This window comes from Equus przewalskii, chromosome 5 (genome assembly GCF_037783145.1).
Source record: "Equus przewalskii isolate Varuska chromosome 5, EquPr2, whole genome shotgun sequence".
In the NCBI taxonomy this organism is placed as follows: domain Eukaryota; kingdom Metazoa; phylum Chordata; class Mammalia; order Perissodactyla; family Equidae; genus Equus; species Equus przewalskii.
Window position 1 is genome coordinate 30,687,959 of NC_091835.1, and position 23,046 is coordinate 30,711,004.

At 38.0% G+C, this 23,046-nt stretch overlaps 1 protein-coding gene across 22 annotated transcripts in view; it reads right to left on the reverse strand.

Moving 5' to 3' along the window:
• The window catches only part of ERC1 (ELKS/RAB6-interacting/CAST family member 1), a 516,642-nt gene that overhangs the window by 392,913 nt on the left and 100,683 nt on the right, over window positions 1-23,046 (reverse strand). For 8 of the 22 annotated variants that reach the window (XR_011540236.1, XR_011540232.1, XM_070620446.1 and 5 more), the window contains 4 exons: window positions 17,908-18,324; window positions 6,925-6,999; window positions 1,922-2,077; window positions 569-661 (listed from right to left, as the gene is read on the reverse strand). Coding sequence is in view for 15 of the 22 variants with exons in the window: in XM_070620446.1 (XP_070476547.1) it covers window positions 569-661; window positions 1,922-2,077; window positions 6,925-6,999; window positions 17,908-18,324 (741 nt within the window). In the remaining 7 variants the exon portion in view is untranslated. The remainder of the gene's footprint in view (window positions 1-568; window positions 662-1,921; window positions 2,078-6,924; window positions 7,000-17,907; window positions 18,325-23,046) is intronic. The other 14 variants (XR_011540233.1, XR_011540238.1, XM_070620439.1 and 11 more) reach the window with 2 other exon arrangements.

Genomic DNA, 23,046 nt, shown 5'->3' on the forward strand with positions numbered 1-23,046 from the left:
AATATACCTACCTTAGTAGGTTATAAAATGTTTATAATATGTGCTCAAGTGTTAGCTATTTTATTATTTACCATTTTATTCTGAAATGGAATTTTAAGTTCTTCAGACAGAAAACTGAACTAGATTGAGACTTTAAATAAGTTTCATGCTAATTCTAATTTACTAGATAATTCTAAAGAAGCTAATCACTTTCTATAGATCTGTTTTAAAGAAAGTAACATTTTGTATGTAAGAAGAAAAAGAGACTACCAATCATACAGATCAATGCGTATCTAGTAACAGAAAAGGAGGGGAGGAAAAAAAGGCTCTGAAGTTCCATCCGTACAATGACAAAAGCAACAATAAAGAACCAGGTATAGGGCTTCCAGAACACATGAGGGCTCACTGCACACAAAGTCACATATGGGTCAAACTGGTGAACAAGAGTCGGTTAAAGAGCAGAGCAGGCTGGTTAGTGCTAGTATTGGGCAAAGCTGCCAACCGCAGAGAATGAAAGTGTAAGCCACCCAGAAGCCACAGCTAGCAGGGTCCCACTGTGGGATCACTGCACACAAAGAGTAAATCTTACGGCAAAGACCTCAGCCTGAAGACCAGCCGCTCTCTTTTTCAGCTCCTCCCCTTGAGCCTCTTTCGAACTTAGTTCCTCCTTCAGTTGCTCTACCTGTCACGACATTGTTATTCTTTTTTACTTATGTGCCAACTTAGGTCGTCTTCTTATCTGCTTTGGAACCAGAACAGTAACTGGAAATAACAATAACTTATACAATACAATCAAATCTTTTCCCCTAATTCCCTTTTCAAAGGAACCTAGATGGTTTCTCTATTTTCTTAGGATTTTTTAACTGGACTGGAATGTGCTAATCAGCAAATCGGAGCAGAGATTATACTGTAGTATATTTTGTTCTCAAGTTAGAGTAAAAAATTCAAACTAATAGAAAGTTGAATATGTGAATTTTTAAGTTCTAAAATTAACACAAAACTGGCAGTACTCATTGATAACGGATTCTTAAAATAGTAGAGGAATATTCTACGGATTTATATGCCAGGTATGGGTACCAAGGCAAGAAGCCAGAAACTAGAGAGGCAGTTAAAACTTTGTCATTCCTTTACAGTTTTCACTTCTGAGAAACTGAGGAACTACTGCAATTGGGATACGAGGGTTGGGGAGAATACTTATTTTCTAGCTAATATTTTATGATTACAATTATGATTTTTAATTAGACCAAAACTAACCTGATAAATTGATAACTGTAATAAACTGAATCCTCCAATTTGCCTACATAGTCTATAGAATCAAACTAAATGACTCTGGATCTAAGGAAGGAATATTGTGACCTCGTTTATAAATACAGACTGATACGTCTCATTGGTAACTATCTTACTGTACATACACCTGAAGTGCACATGGGAAACAATACACCTGATACAAATGGATCTTCTCCAAGGCACAGAGCAAAGGGCTTTCCTTTATGGAACCATATTTGAAGGGAAAACACGATTTTATTTAAGTCATTTCAGGAGAGAAAAAGGTGGGGAGGCTGGGTTCAGCCTCTCAGGATTTTGACTTTTAAAATACCTCACAAGAGGTAGAGAACTTGATGTCTCATATAGTGAGAAAAACTCACCTGGATGTAACCCTACTAAATCACCTCAGAAGTACTGATAGATACAAAATGTTAAACTGTGATATATACTTAGCCTCATACAGGTTATCTTCTCTTAAGTGAAAATTTGAAATAACTACACAACATTAGTAATTCTGACTTTAATTCTGGGAAAGTTCCATTTGAAAGAATTATGTTAGAAGTATTCTTCCCTGAAGTCTGATAAAACACTATCAAGTGCATCATCACTAAGGAAGTAGGACTATGCATCAATTCTTCAAACCCCATTTAAAAATTACAGCATCACACACCATTACCTTATTTTTCATAAATTTCGAATGGCTCCGATAGACCTCCATTTGCTTCATTTCTTCCTCCCTTTCTTCAGTACTCAAAGCCCCATTCGATTTCAGCATCTGAATTTCCTCCTCCAAGTCTCGGAGCCCACGCTCCATAGAGGAAATTTTGGAATCCTGAGGACAAAGGATGATTTCGACAATAAAGTATTACAAAAAATCAGAAGTTGAACAACCCGATCCTCACAGATGTTAAATTTAATAAAGATAAACAAATATCCAGAAAAATTGCTGTCTAGCAACTGATGCCTTGCTTCTAAAATATATCCTGTATGGCCATTTGGGTGGAAGAAAAAGGACGCATGTCTGTAATATGATTTTTCCTCTATCCCTTCTTCCAGTCTACACCCTTTCAATTAAAGTTGAGATAATTAAAAAAGTAGAAGCAATGGAAAACTCAAAGTTTCTTTGTACCCAGTCCACAAATTTCTAGGGAGAAATTTTGTAATGTTAAGAGTAAATTTTTCTAGCTATAATATTTTATCATTTTACTTGGTGACCCCTAAAAGGTTTATTTCTGCCCCCAAAGGTATGGGGAGAAAAATAAGAGGGCTTCAAAGATTTATACAATAATAAGTGTAACTATATTTACAATAATAAAGATTTTATAACATCCTATTGCACAAAAACAAAAAGATAATTATATTAACAGTTACAATTTATCATATTAGTAATCTTACTTATTCTCTATACTTCCCTATACATTTAAAATATTTCATAATAATTTTAAAAAGAAAGGTCACTGTCCTTGTAAATCACCACCACAAATATCACCTCCCAGTAGAAAATCCTTCTATAGTCAATTTCTTGGTTTTGTTTTTTACAGTATCTAGTTTATCCTCAGACTGTTTTAGATGTCATCAATTACAGAAAAACTGCTTTAGATGTCATCAACTACAGAAAAACTTCTACAGAGAATGGATATTTTCATATCTATAGTTGCACATGCTTATTCACCTAAGAAATAAAGATCTCAAAGAGCATAAGTAAAGAGCTTTATTTTATCTGGAATGTTAGAGAAACCACTCCTTCAGGAAGTAATTTTGAGATTGACTTCCTTTTGCACTTTACCTCAAGGATTTCTTGATTGACTCCTTGCTATCATAATTTTTAGAGCACACAGAAAAAAGTTAAAGGATTTATCAAGAGACAACTACCACTAGTTATTTTTAGGTTCAGGGGAGAGGAAAGGGATGTACTCCTCTGTCTTGCATTGCATTACCTTTAAAAACATCACAACAAAAGTTTTCTTTTACAAATTTATTCAATATAACTTACATTTGGTTCAAAATTAAATGTATTGAATTAATACAATCAGACACACTCTAAACCTAAACCAAGATTTTGATTTACTTGTTTAAAATTAATGGGGCTCAGGCAATCTTCCAGCTCATAAAGAATAAACAAACTACTTCAACTGCACTATCTGATTCACTATTGTACTACCTAAAATTCACTTTTAAGATTACTATAAGTCTTCCTGGAAATATCAGGATGTAGTGCCTCAAGAGTGACTAAAACACTAGGCACATGCATGTGACTAACCGTGAATGAAAGAAGGTGACTAGGCACATGGATGTGACTAACCGTGAATGAAAGAAGGCTCTGACGTCAGCCTGGGTGGTAATCAAAGATGGCCAAAGGAGAGAGAGAGTGTATTTCTAGTAACACTGGTGCTCCACACAAAACATCCTCCAGCTAAGAACTCCACCTCTGCACCTCACATAGACAACCTCCACCTCTACAAAAGCCCCTGCAAGGTTCCTGCCAAGAAACCTTATCCATCTTCTCTCCTAACCCCAAGACATATAGATGTAACCCTTGATCAAATCATGCACCACAAAAAGCTTCTACCCAGAAAGGGACCATAACTGCAGCTCTGAAGGCCATGAGGCAAGCACCGACTACCCAACAAAAGAACTGCAAGGCTACTCTCTGAAATCAGGCAAGAAAATGAAAGCCTAATATGCTCAACTAGTTCTAGCACCAACTCAATCAGTACTCAGGCTGGGTTTATTTGAGGACAGTCCTTCCAAGGAGGTTTCTTATTCCTAGAGTATGTAATAACTATGTAAATAAATCCCTTTTCATCTTATTAGTCTGTACTTCTCCAGCCCTGGGTCTACCATCATTAATCAACCAATCCCACTGAACCTACTAAAATTCTCTGCTCCCTATTAAATTTCCAAAACCCTCTTTTCAAAAGTTGTCTCCCTACCCCAAGTAAAACCTGGCTTTCCCGAAGGATATAATTTCCCTGAACTCTCTCCAGTAAAGGTCACTAATCCCCCAGCACCACAAGGGAGCAGGGGAAAAGTGGGCATCCCCCCGATTCCTCAATACTATTCCCCTTTATTTAAAGCTCATGCTCCTTTTCATTTTACCCTCCTCACTGCTGCCATCTATGGACTTCCCAATCACTAGTGCCCATTTTAAGAAGTCTGCCACCTGGCTCACAAATGCCACTCTTGCCATCACCCCAGGATTTCAATGTCCAAATTCCCTGATATCCTTAATTCCAGTGACCTCTTCCTCTAGTCCATTTTAGCTATCCAGTTTACAGGACTACCGTCTGGATCCTATTACCACCCAGGACTCTCTTCCCAGGACGGTCACACCATCACTCTCATTATCTGCTCTTCTTGAACCTCATAGAGATCTCCACTTCTCTGACTTTTACATTTTCTCCCAAACTGTCAGTCCATTCTGAATTCTCTTCCTTCCTATCACACAAACTACTCTTTCACCATCACTCTCAATTCATTTGCATTCCAATAATTCTGTTATATCTACCCAGCAAAACTCTAACCCTAGAGCAGTACAGTAATTCTTCCCTGCTCCTCCACTGCTAAAGGAAAAAGAAAAAAAATTAGAGAAGGTAGGAGGAAGCAGAGGGGAAGAAGGGTGGAGAGGGAAAAGATGGAAGGAGAGAAGAAGGTGGGAGAAGGAAGGGAAAGAGGAGGAGAAGGAAAAGGAAGAAGGAAAGGAGGAGGAAGAGGAGGAGAGAGAAAAGAAAATTACATCACCTTGAAGATTGCTGTGCTCTTTTATTGTCTATCAGTCACCTTCCTTTCCCATTTCCCCCCAAAGACCACTCCAGATCTTCATAACTCTCTCAAGCTCATGCCACACTCTCAGCATCTTAACTATTTCAGTTGTAATTTCAGCATAATATCTACCTGACTCCACTGAGCCACCAGAATCTCAGTATCTCTTGCTTCTTAGCAGAATGGCTGAAGATTAACACAACTTAAAATAGACCCACTGCCAATTAATACCATTACACTTTCTAATTCTGTCAAAAAGCAAGTAAAATAATTTTGTGAACATAGGTACATTCCTGTGTTTTATTCTTGGGTTTCAACAGAGATTATGTACAAATAAACTCGTAGGAAATGGCAACATGCAACCAAACCTTTCTAAAGGCTCTTTACAAGATTATGTTCAAGACTACTAACTGTCTAACTAGAAAGAATCCAGAATCCACTAATTTGGAATTTGTTTGGTAAATTCTTTCCCCATTGAGAATAAAGACATGATATAAACAAAGTTTTAAGAGGAAATTATCCAAATTAAGAGACTAGCTATGAGAACATAAGAAGCATCTATTTACATAAAACTATTTATATAGAAAAACTAAATATTCTTGTCATATCAACAAATATTAAATGAAGGCCCACAATGCACAGTGTCAAACTTTTTAGGGGATATGAAGAAGTTAGAGGGGGAGAGAGGGCCTTATCTGTAAGAGTCTTTTAGCTTTTGTAAGAAAGAATATGTTGTTAATAAAAATAATAATAGCAGCAGCAGCTAATATTGACTGAAGGTTTACTATGCGCCAGGTTCTGTTCCAAGTGGCTGTATTTATTTTAACTAATTTCAACCTCAAAATAACCCACAGGATAGGTACTATTATTATCACCATTTTTTGATAAAGAAATTGAGGCATACAGAGGTTAGATAACTTGCTCTGTATCATATAGTTAAGTAAAGCCAGATTTCAAATCCAGGAAATTGAAGTCAGAAGGCAGAACCTTAACCACCCATCACCATACCATACAGCCTAAAGATTTCTAACTGTCCATTAACTGAAAGCAGAGGTTTTCAAAGTATGGTCCATGGAACTCTGGGTGTCCCTTCCTAAAAACCCTTTCAAGAAGTCTGCAGAGTCAACACTATTTTCATAATAATACTATGACTTTACTTGACTCCTCCACTGTAACATTCGCACTAAAGATATAAAAGCAACGGTGAGCAAAACTGCTAGTGCCTTAGGACAACACGCACTGGCACCAAACTGTACAAGCAGTCACTGTATTCTTCAATGTCAGGCACTTGCAGGAAAAAAAAGAAAAGTTTTAAAAGACTGCTTCACTTAAGAATGTCCTTGGTTACTTTATTACTTTTTATCAATCTCAACCCTTGAGTATGCATCTTTTCACTGTTCTGTGCAATGGAATGGAAAGGAGCTGGGCACTCCTGCTGCCTACTGAAGTATGACGGCTGCCCTAGGAATAGCGTTTGTGTGCTTCTCTGAGCTGCAACCTGAATTAGGTACTTTTTCATGGAACATGACCTTTACTTGAAAGAACAACTGACAGACAAACTGTGGTTACTGAGACTTGATATTTGGCAGTCATTTTCTTAAAAATGAATGAAATGAGCCTATCATTTTAAGAGAATAAAGAGGTTCTGAGATCAAAAGTTTTAAGAACAGCTGCTTTAAAGAAATTCTGGACAATCCTTTTTGGTCCAATTTGAGTTATGGTCTACAACTAAAAGGAAATGAAACTGAAGTTCTTTTGAGGTGTCATTTTCATTAAGTCTTACTACGTCTTCTCAATCTACAAAATGAATGAAATATTATTACATACCACTTCCTAAAACTCACACACGAAAGTGTGTGATCAATCACTTAAAAGTGTAAACTGACTCCTAAGAGTCTTTATTAGATTCCCACTCACCTTCATTTCAATAACAGTTTGCAGAGCTTTTGTTTTGGCAGAATCAGGGGCATTCTCAAATCTCCGATGCATCTCCTATATAAGAGAAGCAAAAAAGAGAGTAAATGTCCTCCTTTTCACTCTCTTCTTTTTTTTTTTTAAAGGGAGGGGAGGGGAGGGAAGAGGGAGTAGATGTGTGCAAGATGACTACCTCAGCCCTGTAAACACCGCAACCCTTTCCTGTGGATCAGAGAACCTGCAGACTGCATTCAGGCTAAGGAGGCACAGGAGCATCCCCATCTCTGAACACCTAGTTATTTAAAATTAGTCACACAGACCCCAGCTGCTACAGCAGGTGAAACTGTTGGTGAGTCAATCTTCCACACGACTCCAAGACATATAATCAGAACTCCAAACAATCCAAAAAGGGGATTAGAAGGATTCCCTTTTTAAAAGGACAAATAAAAGGAGTTGCAATCAGTCTGTATTACCCAAAGTGACTGAAAGCATTTGTGTTGACAACATCCTTTCCATAGCATCCACCTCAAGAAACAACCACGTAGCTAGCTAGGAGCAAAATCTCTCTCCAGTGGGGCTACGAGCAGAAAGAAAAAGAAGGTAAGACGGTTGAACAAGTTTCCTAAGTAGTTTATGTTTAGAAAATGTCAGAAAACATGGCTATTTTTTTACTCCCAATTTTAGTGAGTTCATGATTAAGAAGGAAGGAGGCGATGGTAATAATATTACAATTAGGGTTTTCAAAGATCACGCTGCAGTTACCAGACCACCTCAGGCTATCTTCTTGTCAGACTTGCAAATGTCTCTGAGTTAGTCAGTACTTCTGAGGTACCTGGGACAGCCTCTAGTGACCCTAGAGAAGACACCAATGAATACTTCCATCTGAACAGTGCTTCGCCATAATAAAAGGAATGCATAATACTTTAATTATACCTTTCACCTAATTTACTCATTCTTGCCTGATCAGGAAGAATGGTTTGAGAGAAACAGAAAATAGAACTGCAAACTTCACTGAGTTATTTCTTCCTGAAAGAGCAGTCCTAATGAACTGACAAAAGTTCTAAATCATAAACGGTCAACAGTTTCAACACCAGTAATTTCTGAACATCCACACTCCTCATCTGGCTGCTGATACTAGGGTGCAAATCATTATTAATACACACCACCCTTTCTGCTACCTCGTTCCATAACTCCAGCCTTAAATATGCAACTAGGTATCCCACTTGTATGTTTAACAAACACCTCAAACTCTACATGCCCAAGACTAAACTCTTGATGGTGCCCCAAAACCTGCTCCACCCTCCCAGTTATTGAGGTCAAGATTCTGAGTCTTCTTTCTATAATGCCTTCCTTTCTCTTTCAAGCCACAGCCAATCAGGGAATTCAGTTAACTCTACCTTCAAAACATATCAAAAATCCAAGCACTTATTGCCATCTCCTTTGCTACCGCCTTGAATGAGCCACTAATGAAAATATTCTTTTAATCCAACAACCTCCTAATTAGTCTCTCCACTCTTTTTATCTTGCTCTTCTATAGTCTATTCTCAACAGAGCACTCAGAATGACCCTTTTAAACATAAATTTGATCCTCTGCTCAAAACCCTGTCATGGCTCCCCATCTGATTCAAACCAGAGCAAAAGTCACTTCCATAGCCTACAAGACCTCATCTCTTAGCACTCTCCTCCCTCGATCACTATGCTTCAGCCACAGAGGATTCCTTGTTCTTCCTCAAATATGCTAGGCATTCTCCAGTTCCTCAGGACCTTCACATCCGATGTTCTTGTTGCCTACGCTCTCTTTCCTCAGCTCGTGGGGGAGAAGACTTCATCTCCTTCAAGTCTGGGCCCTAATGTCTCTTCTGTATTATTAGGGTTATTGGTCGTGATAACCACATTGCAGTTATGCAAGAAAACATCCATATGTTTTAGGGACACATACTGAAGTCTGTAGAGGTAAATTACATTGTATCAGGAATTTGCTTTAAAATCTTCTGTGAAGAAAAAAAGACAAAAAATACACATGAAGTAAAATGTGGCAAAATTTTGCTAACTGCTCTGAGTGATACATGAAGATTCATCATACTATTCTGACTACTTTTGTGCAGGTTTGAAATTTTTCACAAAAAATTAATCTTTAATGTTCTCAGTGTAACCTACCCTATTTTAAAACTTAAAACTGACCAAAAAGAAGCCATGTGTCCTTTCCCATTTTTTTGTCCTTACTTTACTTCTCCTTTTTCCTACAGCACTCATCCTCTAACATATTATACTTGTTATGTGTGTCATTTATTTTCTATTTCCCTCTATAAGAATGCATACTCCACAAAGTCTTTTTTTCATTCGCTGCTGAATCCAAAGTGCCTAGAACTGTAGCTGCAATACTGGTAAGTGCTTAATAAAGAATGAATGCTGAATGAATGAAAAAAGAACGGCTACCAAACTTTCAAGAATTAACTAAAGAGGGCATCTTTTAACTCTTCCTACTCCTGTGCTGAATTATGTGCAGCTCCTCTTATTTCTCATACAGGATGCTACATAGCCCTCCTTTACCACTTACAACATTGTATTTGGAATAATTTTCGTCTCTAACATACCAGACTGTGAACTCTTTAAGGGCAAAACTGTCTTTTGTATTCCTCAGACACTGTCTGACATGTGAATATCATTAAAAATTATTTCTCGGAGCCAGCTCAGTTGCGTGGTAGTTAAGTTTGCACACTGTTTCGGCAGCCCAGGGTTCACAGGTTCAGATCCTTGACACAGGCATATGCATCACTCATCAGGCCATGTTGTGGTGGCGTCCCACATACAAAATAGAGGAAGACTGGCACAGATGTTAGCTCAGCAACAATCTTCCTAAAGCAAAAAGAGGAGGATTGGCTCAGGACCAATCTTCCTCACCAAAAAAAAATTATTTCTCCTCCACATGCATTCTTTCATCAGATGAAGAAATGAGTGTATAAATGAATAAATTATCAGCTAGTTTCCATCTTCACCTCTCTACTGGACAACTCTCTCTACACTATCAAATAAAGGACCTCCCTGTTTCTAAATCTAACAGCTGTTGTCAGTTCACATCCTGTCTGAACTCCATCTAGTAGCTGACTTTGTTGTTGTTGTTTGGTGGGGAAGATTGGCCCTGAGCTAACATCTGTTGCCAATCTTCCTCTTTTTGCTTGAGGAAGATTGTCACTGAGCTAACATCTGTGGTAATCTTCCTCTATTTTATGTGGGATGTCGCCACAGCATGGCTTGATGAGTGGTGCTAGGTTCGCGCCCGGGATCTGAACCTGTGAACCCCAGGCTGCTGAAGCAGAGCATGAAAACTTAACCACTAGGCCACCGGGCCAACCCCTGACCTTTTTTTTAACCATAAAGAGAGTTAAGGGAGGAACATCTTTCAATTTTTCAACTGGCTTCCATTAAAGAATTGTGCCAGGGCTGGCCTGGTGGTGCAGCAGTTAGGTACACACGTTCTGCTTCTCGGCAGCCCAGGGTTCGCCAGTTAGGATCCCAGGTGCAGACATGGCACTGCTTGGCAAAAGCCATGCTGTGGTAGGCATCCCACATATGGGGTGGAGAAGGATGGGCATGGATGTTGGCTCAGGGCCAGTCTTCCTCAGCAAAAGGAGGAGGATTGGCAGTAGTTGGCTCGGGGGTAGTCTTCCTCAAAAAAAAAAAAAAAAAAAGGATTATCTTAGCTCTTAGTGCTTATTCTCTGCCCTTTCCCTTATCTTACCCACAGACAAACATTTTCTAAATTCCTGCTTTAGAACTCTTCTCAATTCTATAGCTCCAATCAAGGGCCTTCACTAGCCCACAGAGTAATTTAATTTGAATTAGGAAAAAGTAACCTTTCTGGGGTAGATGCAACCTCACCATGAAGCGTGGGTCAAGTTTTAGGCCCAACTTGCTGCACCAGCAGGAAACTCTTGTCTGGTGAACAACCTGCACACAACTATCCAAGGCAGCCCTTCTCCAATCCCACAGATTCAACTACTACCTTGCCATGGATAACCTGCAAAATCTATTTCTCTAGCCCTACAGTGGATCTCTATCACCCTTTCTTGTCATATCTGATCTCTCTTCTATGTCTGGGGACTCCGTATTTTAAGACAGAGTCTACCTCCCACAATAAAAGCTAAAAATGTCACACACTTGTTTTCCTATCCTTTCTTGCAGTTAAAGCCCAGACACATGACCTAAACACTTCGATCAGACACATACACCACTTACTTTGAATTAAAATCTCATAACATGAAGAAGCAGGGACGTGAACATTGAGAGATAATTCTGGAACTAAGTGGCAGAGGCAGCAGCTACCTCAAGCTTCCAGACTCGGGAATGGCAGAGGCTCTGGCGTGAGTGAGCAGTGTCAGTGCTGTCAGTAGAAGGAGCTGTTGCACCTGCACCAACAGCAGCACCTTTCACCAAATCAGTAAAGGAGCATGACTGACTGGGGCCACTGTTTTGGCTACATAACTTCTGAACCCAGTTCTCCAGCCCTCCAGAGATTCTGGGACCTAGCATTTACTCATTTACTTATGCCAGGAACTATGCTAAGTTTTAGAGATATAATGGTGAGAAATAACAAATTTGGTCCCTTTTATCATGGAATTTTTAGTCTACCAGGAAAAATGGATTTTAATCAAACAATCACCTAAACAATGCATCAGGGTCACCAATGACGTCCACGTTGCTAAAACCCATGATTCATTCTTAGTCCTCATCTTACTTGATCTATGAGCAGCATTTGACATAGTTGCTCAATCCCTCTTCTTTATTAAACTATCTTCCTTTGGCTTCCAAGACATGACACTTAAGTTTTTCCTCCTACCTAACTGGTTCCTTTTCTGCCCAACTCCCTAGGAGTGGCCAAGGCATCAGTCCTTTGTCGTCTTCTTTTCTCCACCTACACTCATTCCCTTAGTGTTCTCATCCAGTCTCATAACCTTCAATACCATCCATATAATGATAACTCCAAAATTTTACCTCTTGCTGAAATCCACACACTGCCTTCATAGCATGTCCCTGTGTATATCTGATATCACACTGTTAATATGTCCAAAGTTGAACTCCTAATCTTCCCCTCAATTTGCTTCACCTATCCCATCATGATTAATGGCATGGGTCCACACAGTTGTTTGGGCCAAAAAGGTGAGTCTTTTTTCTTACGTCTACATCCAAGCCATCAGGAAATTCTATTGTTCCCATTTTCAAAATGTCTCCAGAAACTGACAGTGTCTTACTACCTCCACTGCCACGCTGATCTGAGCCACCACTGTCTCTTGTCTGGATTACAGCGACAGTCTACCAAAGTCAATCTCCCTATTTACAAGAAAGCAGCTAGTGTTCTTCCCCCCCCCCCAAAGATTGTCACCTGAGCTAACAACTGTTGCCAATCTTTTCTTTTTCCTGCTTTTTCCCCCCAAATCTCCCCTCCCCGACTCAGTATATAGTTGTTTATTTTAGTTGTGAGTCCTTCTAGTTGAGCTCTGTGGGATGCCGCCTCAGCATGGCCTGTTGAGCAGTGCCACGTCCACGCCCAGGATCTGAACCAGACAAAACCCTGGGCCGCTGAAGCAGAGCACGCGAACTTAACCACTCGGCCACGGGGCCAGCCCCTTGCGTGTTCTTTTTAAATTCAAAGTCAAAAACATGCTTGAAACCCCCAAAAACTCCTCACACTTCACTCACAGTAAAAGTCACAGTCCTTACTGTCTCCCATCAGATTTTTAAGTTCCAGGAGGGCACAGACCGTATGCTCTGACAAGAAAAATGTATGCCCAGTGCCTATCCCAGGATCAAATACATATTAGAGGCTCAGTGGATATTTGTTGAATAAGTGAGAAAGGAAAGGTGGTACCAAGGGCCTCTAGTTCTTGCTGTTTTGGAAACAATCTTTATGTATTAGTCTAACCACATGTTACAAAGCTTTACTCCAAATTATCATCTTAACTTTTAACTATATTTTCTAACATACATTAATTTAATTCTTTAAGGTTCTTGCTATGATAATGAAAGATCTCTTCTATCTCAAGATTATATTAAAAGCTTTTTACTTACCTTTTCTTCTAGTGTTTTTATCTTTTAAAAAGTAGTTCTTTACTTCAACTGGAATTTAATTTGAAGTAACTACATAAGTGTTTTCCAAATGGATGGCCATTATTCCAAAACATTCATCATATACTTAAAACTCTATTATTTCTGGATTCTATTCTGTTCCACTGATGTAGCTCTATGTTGTTGGGCCAGAAGCACGCATTTTAATATCACTGGGTTTAAAGCACACATACCATGACCTGCCTCAGCAAGCGCTTCTGCACTGTTCTTGCAAATAAACTCCAACATTACTTGGGCATGCTTCAAGAATATTCCCATTGGGATTACACTAAATTTATAGATTTGGGGAAAGTGACATCTTTATATTAATGTTCCCATCTACACTGTAAAGAAAAATTAGCCCTGTCCTTTCTACTACCTTTACTGGTATTATTTGCTCCATTTTCTCACCTAATTGCACTGCCTAACTCTTCCAGAACAATGCTAAACACTGATGACCACAACCATCTTTGACCTCTTCATAACTTCAATGGGTGTGTCTAGTATGTCACAGTAAGCATGATGCTGGCTATTAGTTTGAAATATGTTTATAATATACATTGTGTTATTATTTAACTAAATCATGCTATGAAAGTATCATTCAATTCTTATTTTTAGTTCACTTGGGTTAGTTTTCAATCGAAATGTCTGTAACATTTTATCTAATGTCTTTGAGACAGCTATCAAATACCACAAGGTTCTCTTTTTCTTTTATCTATTAAAAATTATAATTGTGTATGATATATTGAGCCATTCTGGTATTCATGGAATAAACTCCTTTTGATCAGAGTATTATCCTTTTATCATAATGCTGATTCTATCTGCTAATATTTTATTTATAATTTCTCTATCTAAACTTATAAGCAAAACTGGTTTGGGGGTTCCGTTTGTTTTCTAATCTTATCAGGTTTTAGTATCCAGTGGTCACATTGGAAAAAAAAGAACTGGAAAGGCTATCCTTCTTTCTGTAAGCTACAGGTTTAAATTTCTTTACCTACATTTCAACTTATTCAACTAACAATTCTTGAGTAGCCACTATATATTTGTTAGATACTGCCAATATAAAGATAAAAAAGCATATATCCCTTGGCCAAGAGGCACATGAAAACATGCTCATCATCACTGATCATCAGGGAAATGCATATCAAAACTACACTAAGATATCACCTTACACCCATTAGAATGGCTATAATTGCCAAGAAAAAAAGTAACAAATGTGGGAGAGGATGTGGAGAAAAGGGAACCCTCATACACTGCTGGTGGGAGTGCAAACTAGTGCAGCCACTATGGAAAACAGTATGGAGACTCCTCAAAAAATTAAAAATAGAGGGGGCTGGCCCCGTGGCCGAGTGGTTGAGTTCGCGCGCTCCGCTGCAGGCGGCCCAGTGTTTCATTGGTTCGGATCCTGGGCGCGGACATGGCACTGCTCATCAGGCCACGCTGAGGCAGCGTCCCGCATGCCACAACTGGAAGGACCCACAACGAAGAATATACAACTGTGTACTGGGGGGCTTTGGGGAGAAAAAGGAAAAAGAAAATCTTTAAAAAAAAAAAAATTAAAAATAGAAATACCCTATGACCCAGTTATCCCACTACTGGGTATCTATCCAAAGAACTTGAAATCAGCAATTCAAAGAAATTTATGCACCCCTGTGTTCACTGCAGCATTATTAACAATAGCCAGGATGTGGAAGCAACCCAAGTGCCCACCACTGATGACTGGATAAAGAAGATGTGGTGTACATATACAATGAAATACTACTCAGCCATAAAAAATTACAAAATCGTCCCATTTACAACAACACAGATGGACCTCGAGGGTACTATGTTAAGTGAAATAAGCCAGATAGAGAAAGACAAACTCTGTATGATTACACTCCTATGTGGAAAATAAACACATGGACAAAGAGAACAGATTAGTGGTTACCAGGGGGAAGGGGTATGGGGTGAGCACAAAGGATGAAGGGGCACACCTATAAGATGACTGACAAATAATAACGTACAACTGAAATTTTACAATGTTGTAAACTATCATAACCTCAATTAAAAAAAAAAAGCATATATCCTCGATGCAAAAAATTAAGTGAACGATGAAGAAAACAGCCATGTTGGTGTACTATAATATTACTGGTTCACCTACATATACGTATAGAACTGCGCAAGGAAGTCTTCACAGAAGAACTGAAATTTGAGCTAACTCTTGAAGGTAAGAAGAAGAAACAGAAAGGAAAACAAGCAATCCAAACATATGCTACTGAAGCAATCATTCCCATCGCTTTTCTTTTTTTAAAGATTTTATTTTTCCTTTTTCTCCCCAAAGCCCCCCAGTACACAGCTGTATTTTTAGTTGTGGGTCCTTCTAGCTGTGGCATGTGGGATGCCGCCTCAGCATGGCCTGACCAGCAGTGCCATGTCTGTGCCCAGGATCCGAACCGGCAAAACCCTGGGCCGCCGAAGCGGAGTGCACGAACTTAACTACTCGGCCACAGGACCAGCCTCGTTTTTTTTTTTTCTTAAGCCACTTTCTTTTAAATAATTTTAATTCGTATGACTGTGTTTTCTAGAAGATGATGCTATCTTACTAATGGCAACTGGAAGTGTACGTTGGCATATTGACAAAGCCTATATTTCTTTCCTCTTTATATACCTAAATGGGACTTGATATTCGTAGAGCTTGTTATTTGAAAATCACTCTTAAATTCGTATTTTTTTCTACCATTTTTTCAAACTCACCATATTTCTGTTCTCTGCCAGAATAACACTGTGACTTTTCAAAATCCTTAACTATTCACCATTTATTAACTCCAAAACTCAAAAATAAATGGGCACAGGTTGAAATATTCAGAACAGAATCAGTAAAAACATAAGAATGAAAGCTCATCATGCTGCTGGTATAGTTTCCATGTGGCATGCTGTTTGAGATTACAACAGCTTCTCTTACAATGTTCTATGGCTAGGCTCTGGGTTATCTCATTAAAATATAAAGTCTTTAAAGTAAACTGAAGGAAATCCAAATGTGCCTATAAGAGAGTTTATAGAAAATTCCCTAAAACAGTACAGCCTGGTAATTTGAAGAGCATAACACGTCCTTAGCTGCAGATTATTCATAAGAATACAATATATGCTACTGGCAGGATAAACTGGTCCAATCACTCTGGAAGACAAAATTATTCTAAGTTTCTAAAATGTACACACCCTCTAACTGAGCAAATTCATTTCTAGGATTGTATCCTAAAGAAAAAAATTAATATACAGAAATATACGATTAAGGATATTCAATGCAGGACAGTTTTATAATACTGAAAAATACTAGTCTAAATTTTCAACAGTAAGAGATATTCAAATAAATGCAATGGAACATTATAAATTCATTTGAAATTACAAAACTCTACATATACTGACAAAGAAATTTATCTTTGTCTAATGGCCAAGACAATTATTAAGAAAAGTAGGTAACATTATATTATTCATAGTTGTACTATCTAATACAGTAGCCACTAGCTGCATGTAGATATTTAGTTAATTTAATTAAATTTAATTTTAAATTAGTTATATTTAAATGAAATTTAAAATTCAGTTCCTCAGTCACTAGGCACATTTCAATTGCTCAAAAGTCACATGTGGCTAATGGATAGTGGCTACCATATTGGACAGAGCAAACACAGAATATTTCCTCAACACAGAAAGTTATATTAGACAACACAGTATTATATCTTTTTAAGGGAAACAAATATAGAAATAATGAAAGAATGTACACATAATAAAAATCACTGGAAACACATATATAACAAAAATTAACAATCTTCACTAGACAATGATACCTTGGATTTTAAGTTTTTGCTAATCTATTTTCTAATTTTACTAAAATAAACTACAATGGATTTACTGTGTAATAAAATCATGTTTTTAAAAAACACTGGATTTCTCTTCAAAAATAAAAATGTCCTCACTGTAAATAAATAGTTCAGATTTTTTACAAGAGGAGAAATTATGGAACAAATTACGAATTTAAGTATTCTTAAGTTGCTGTTTTGCTGCTTTGGGAACATTCCATTTGTTTAACCTCCTTCTTCACATTTCATTTAAAAAGGAATTACTCAGACTGGCACCAACACAGTTCTGAGATTGTTTTTTTCCCTATCCAAATGTGAAAGTTGTCTGAAGTCTCTGACCACATATAAAGAATTACAGCTGTTTATTTTTTTAATTCAATGTAAGATGAAGTCTTCATTTATGTTTTCTTAAAATGAAGCATTACTTAGAAAAGTGAAAAATTACCAATAGTCACAGTTGTCAGCTAAAGTCTGAGTTTCCTCTCTAAAAAATAAGTGACAGCGCGTCTCTATATCATTCTTTCTCATTGTGCCTCCATGAGAGCAAATGATTTTTATCACATACCTTTTACAGCAAGGCAACAGTTTCCATGGAAACCACAGGGAAAACATCCATTATTGCTGCCAAGAACTTTACAAGCACACCTCAACTGAGGTAACTGCTTACTTTCTCTTACTAATATTTTAAAAATTGAGCAATAGTTAGCTACTTTGATTCGGTTTTGTTACATGTGTCAGTAAGAAGAAATCAAGAGATGAGTAACCAAGGAAATTTTGTGCCCCTTTAGCAAGAAAATGAGTCTGCAGAAACCAGGAGGGGAAAAAAAAAAAGACCAAGAAAGTTATCAAGCCAGTATATATACTAGTCAATATCATCTCACACAAGAGAGCCAATCAGAATAGAAATCAGTGAAGCACTCAAATATCAAAGAAGAAATTCCCTTCCACTAGTTCAGTAGAGCATATAAATTTGTCTAGGCCAAGATGCTGATTAAGCAGGGAAAAGAACGACAATCACTAAGTCATAACAACTGAAAAAGTGGTCACTGACCTCTCTCAACATGTTGTTCTCTTTTTCCTTCTGCTCCAAAAGGCTTTCCAGGTGGTGGACGTGCATCTCCGCCTCTGCCAGTCGTCTTGTTCTCTCATGGTCTTCCTCGGTAGCCTTAGCAGAAAGTCCTTTGCTCTGCAACATCTCCAGAAGCTTCTTGATGGATTCATCCCGAGCATTTAGGGTTTGCTTCTGGGTCTCAATACGTAGCTCCATTTCCTCCAGAGTCTTTCGAAGAAGGAATAGCTCTTTGGCCTGGCGCTCATGCTCAGCATGCAGCCTCTGAAAGTTCTCCTCCGTCAGCTCTGCCACACAAGGTTCACCAGCCCTACTGCTACTATCTTGCTGAAACAGCTGGTTCAGGTCCCTCTGGATTCGCAATTCATCCTGGAGAGCCTGGATTGTCATCTGCATGTGCTAGAACAAAGACAAAAAAGAAAACTCCAAATCAGCTTTTCTCCTCCAGTAGCAAAAACAAGCAGATTGAGGGGAGTCAGAAAGTAGCTACCAGGACTCTCAAGAACCCTGCATTTAGCATATCAGGATTCACATCATTCTTTTTCACATTGTCTTAAAAAATGATTGAGATAATCTGTAAAAAGTCAGTAATTTAACTTGTGTTTATTCCCAACAGGAAACAAGATAAGTATGGCAGCTCCTCACTTTGCATAAGCCATGACAAAATAAAGACTCTGTTCAAAATTAATAGAAGGTACAACACAGAACTGAAGGTGAAGGGAAAAGAAAGATGGGAAATCTACAGGAATATGAACACAAACAAAAAAATCTCACCAGAGGATATCACAAAGGATATCAAAACACAAATGACTTAAGTATTTTACAATTAAATTCACACATTAAATAATAAATACTATCATTTAACAAGTAGTTTCTACCAGCCAGATCGTGCGAAGCACCTTTTATGTGTTAATTCATTTAATCCTCACTATGACACATGTACTATTATTTCAATTTTATTGATGATGACACTAGGCTTACAGAGATTTAAGGAATTTGCCCAAGATCATACAGTAAGTGATGGAGCTGTCATTCAAATCAAAGCAATTCTCCTAGCTCAATGAAACTAGTACTACCCAAAGGTAATAACATAACTTGAAGCTTTAAAAAAAAAAACTGAGACTATGTGAGTTTTTTATACAGGGGAAGATAAAAATATAGGCGAGTAATTAAATGAAGATGTTAATGCAGATAAACTACTAAAATGTGTCAGAGGATATATCTTTAGCCTGTACCCCTATTGAAAGTATATGAACCTTTAATCTGAATGGATACATTCCAGTACATTATTCAAAGAATCTAAAAGGATATTACATCAAGAATCATATTTTTAGAAACGAAGAAGCAATAATAAAAGATCACTCTTTGTAATCAAGGTATTCAAGGCCTGGCAGTGTGCCACAGTGGAAAGAACACCAACTCACAATCAGAAGATGAGAGCTTTAGTTCCAACTCTCACACTAACTAGCTATGTAATTTGGGGGACACTGCCATCTTTCTGGGTTTCAGATTCCTCATATTTAAAATGAGGATACAAACATCTGCACCATCTTTTCACAAAGTTAATAATATCATGGAAACCTTTGTGATGTATATTTTAAAAGATACATTGTTTAAACATTTTGGCAGAATGGAAAATAACACATAGTAAATATCTCAAAGAAATGATTTGGCAAGTGTACAAAGATCTATATACAAAGGTACTCATTATTGCTTAGTAACAAAATTAGAAACAACCTAAATGGATATTAACAGGTGATGAGTTAAGTAACTGAGAAATGTCCACACAATTTATTACTATGCCTCAATAAAATATAACAACGTACATTTATATTTACTGACGAAAACCATGGTCACAATGTATTATTTTAAATGTAAAAAACACCAGAGTTATAATAGCAGTACAGGATGACCTAAATTCTGATTTTTAAAAGACTATATTCATGAGACCAGCCCAGTGGGTTAGTGGTTAAGTTTGCGCGCTCCACTTTGGTGGCCCAGGGTTCACAGGTTCGGATTCCAGGTGCGGACCTACACAGCACTCATCAAGCCATGATGTGGCAGTGTCCCATATACAAAAAACAGGAAGACTGACACAGATGTTAGCTCAATGACAACTTCCCTCGCCAAAAAAAAAAGTATATAGGGGCCAGCCCCATGGCCAAGTGGTTCAAGTTCTGTGGGTTCTGCTTTGACAGCCGGGGATAACAGGTTCGGATCCCAGGCACAGATATGCTCCACTCATCAGCCATGCTGTGGCAGCATCCCACATACAAAAAACAGAGGAAGACTGGCACAGATGTTAGCTCAGGGCTAATCTTCCTCGAGCAAAAAAACAGGAGGATTGGCAATCGATGTTAGCTCAGGGTGAATCTTCTTCACCAAAAGAAAAAGTATATATATGCAAAGTCTAAAAGGATTTAACAATTACCAAAGGCTATCTCTGGGTATGGGTTGCTTTTATATTTTTCTTCATATTTTTTATACTGTCGAAATCTCCTGCAGTAATTCAATAACCCTTTCGTAATAGAAAAAAAAAGACATTTTTACCTAAAAATAAGACAAAAAGACTTCAGAGATGCCCGCTTGGGTACAGAATACTGTGTTCAATTTGCTACCATTTTTGTTAAAAGGAACAGAACAATAAATACTTACTATTTACTATAAAGAAAAAGTAAAATATGTATAAGAAATAAAAATATTTTTGGAAAGTTAAACAAGAAATAATGGTTATTTTTGTAAAAAAAAAAAGAAAAAACTGGAATGGTTGAAAAGCAACTTGTAAGAAGACATTATATATTTATTCTATTCTTCTTGAAATTTTTTTTAACCGAGGTATAACTGACATTGGAATGTTTTTTAATAACAGCTTTATTGAGATATAATTCCCATGCCATAAAGATCACCTGTTTAAAGTGTACGATTCAATGGTTCTGAGCATATTAAAAGTTATATATCAATCACTACTAATTCCAGAACACTTTCATCACCCCTAAGAGAAATTCCATACCCATTAGCAATCACTTCCTATCTTCCTTCCTCCTAACCTACCTCTTGAATTTAAACTAAGTGGATGTACTACTCATTCAAAAACTAAATTTTTAAACACTGCCTACCAATATATTTCAGCCTTAAAAAGGAATGAAATTCTGACACAAGCAACAACATGGACAAACCTTGAGGATATTACGCTAAATGAAATAAGCCTGTCACCAAAGACAAATGTTACATGATTCTACATAAATAAGCTATGTAGAACAGTCTAATTTATACAAATAGAAAGTAGAACAGTGGTTGCCAGGGACTAGGAAGGGCGGAAAGATGGGGGAATCACTGTCTAATGGGTATAAAGATTCAGTTTTATAGGATGAAAAGAGTTCTGGAGATGGATGGTGGTGATGATTGCACAACAATATGAATGTACTTTATGTCACTGAACTATACACTTGGAAAATGGTTAAAATGGTAAATGTAAGATGTATTTTACAACAATAAAAAAATCGGGGGGAAAGACATCTGCCATAGAATTCCCCTATATGGATACTGAATAATTTATTTGATAACTACTGCTAAACTTTTAGGTTGGTTATTTTTCACTATTATAACAGGCACCTTCACATGTACATCTTTGCACATATATCCACATTTTTCTGGGAGGAAATTCTCTAAGGTGGAATTGCTAGATTGGAGGGTATACAGTTACAATTTTAATACCTACAACAAATTATCTCTTAAAGGGTCTGTACAGATTTAAAGTTCCACCAAAAAATATCTGGGAGTTGCCAATACCTTTGACAACTTTGGATATTTTTTCTTTCTTTCTTTCTTTCTTTTTCTGGCATTTCTCTGATTACAAGTGAGGCTGAATATCTATTCACATATCTACTGGCACTTTGTATTCCTTCCTTTGTGACTCATCTGTTCTCATTCTCTGCCCATTTTGTTACTGTGACATTTAGGCTTTTTCCCAATCCATTTTAAGAGCTTTTTCTATCAGCAAAATAACCTCTTGCCTGCTGTGTATGTTACAAACATATTTCCAAGTCTGTCATATTTCTCTTAAGATACTTTATGGCGAGGCAGAGCAAAATGGCGGGGTGAGCTGACCCGGGATTCTCTCCCCTCCAAAATACAATAAAGGATTGGAAAAACTGAATTTCATAGAATAAATCTAATGCCAACAAGTTAGAGACCTACAATACCAAGAAGGCTGAAATCAGAAAACTTGCTGACGGCCTCGGAGGTGCTGGAACCAGTAGGAGAGAACATCGCTCCCTCCCCTAGAGTCTGTGATCACTGCTGCGCGGGTCCAGGAAGGAGCGGGAGAGGGGCCACGCCACCGAGGGATCATCCAGCACTCCTGCCGCTGGTTCAGTGGAAACCCACTGACGGGGGAAAGCTTCCATGCATGGGGACCCCATAAACCCAGGGCCTCGGGAGACCAGAGAACAGAACTGATCTGAATCCAGATGGGCGCTCAGAAATAGAAGCCCCTCCCTCCCGGCAAAGCGCACTGGGTGCTGCCATCATGCCCGAAGGTGGAGAGCTCAGAACACACGGCTCTCGACCCCCATCTAGTGGCGACAGGCTGTAACTGCAACCAAATTCTACCATCATGCGCAAAAACCGCTCCTCTATCATCCAGCAATCTATAAAAGCTCCAGACCAGACCGAAAACAATAAAAACATAGAATTAAGTCCTGAGGACTTGGAAATAGGTAAACTAAGTGATAATGAGTTCAGAGCAGCTATAATCAAAAAATTCAATGAGGTAGAGAGATAGACAAACAAGCCAATAAGTTCTGGAGTTACTTCACAAACAGATTGAAATCATAAAGAAGAATCAAACAGAATTACTAGAGAAGAAAAACACAATGAACCAGATACAACAGAATACGGATTCCCTGAATGCCCGTGTAGAAACCATAGAAGAGCAAATTAACATAATTGAGGATAGACAGGCTGAATGGCTCCAGACAGAGGAAGAAAGAGAACTAAGAATTAAAAACAATGAGGAAAATCTCCGAGAGATAGTTGATTCAATGAGGAGTAAGAACTTAAGGATCATAGGAATTCCCGAGAACGTGGAAAAGGAAAATGGAGCAGAAAGTGTGCTTAATG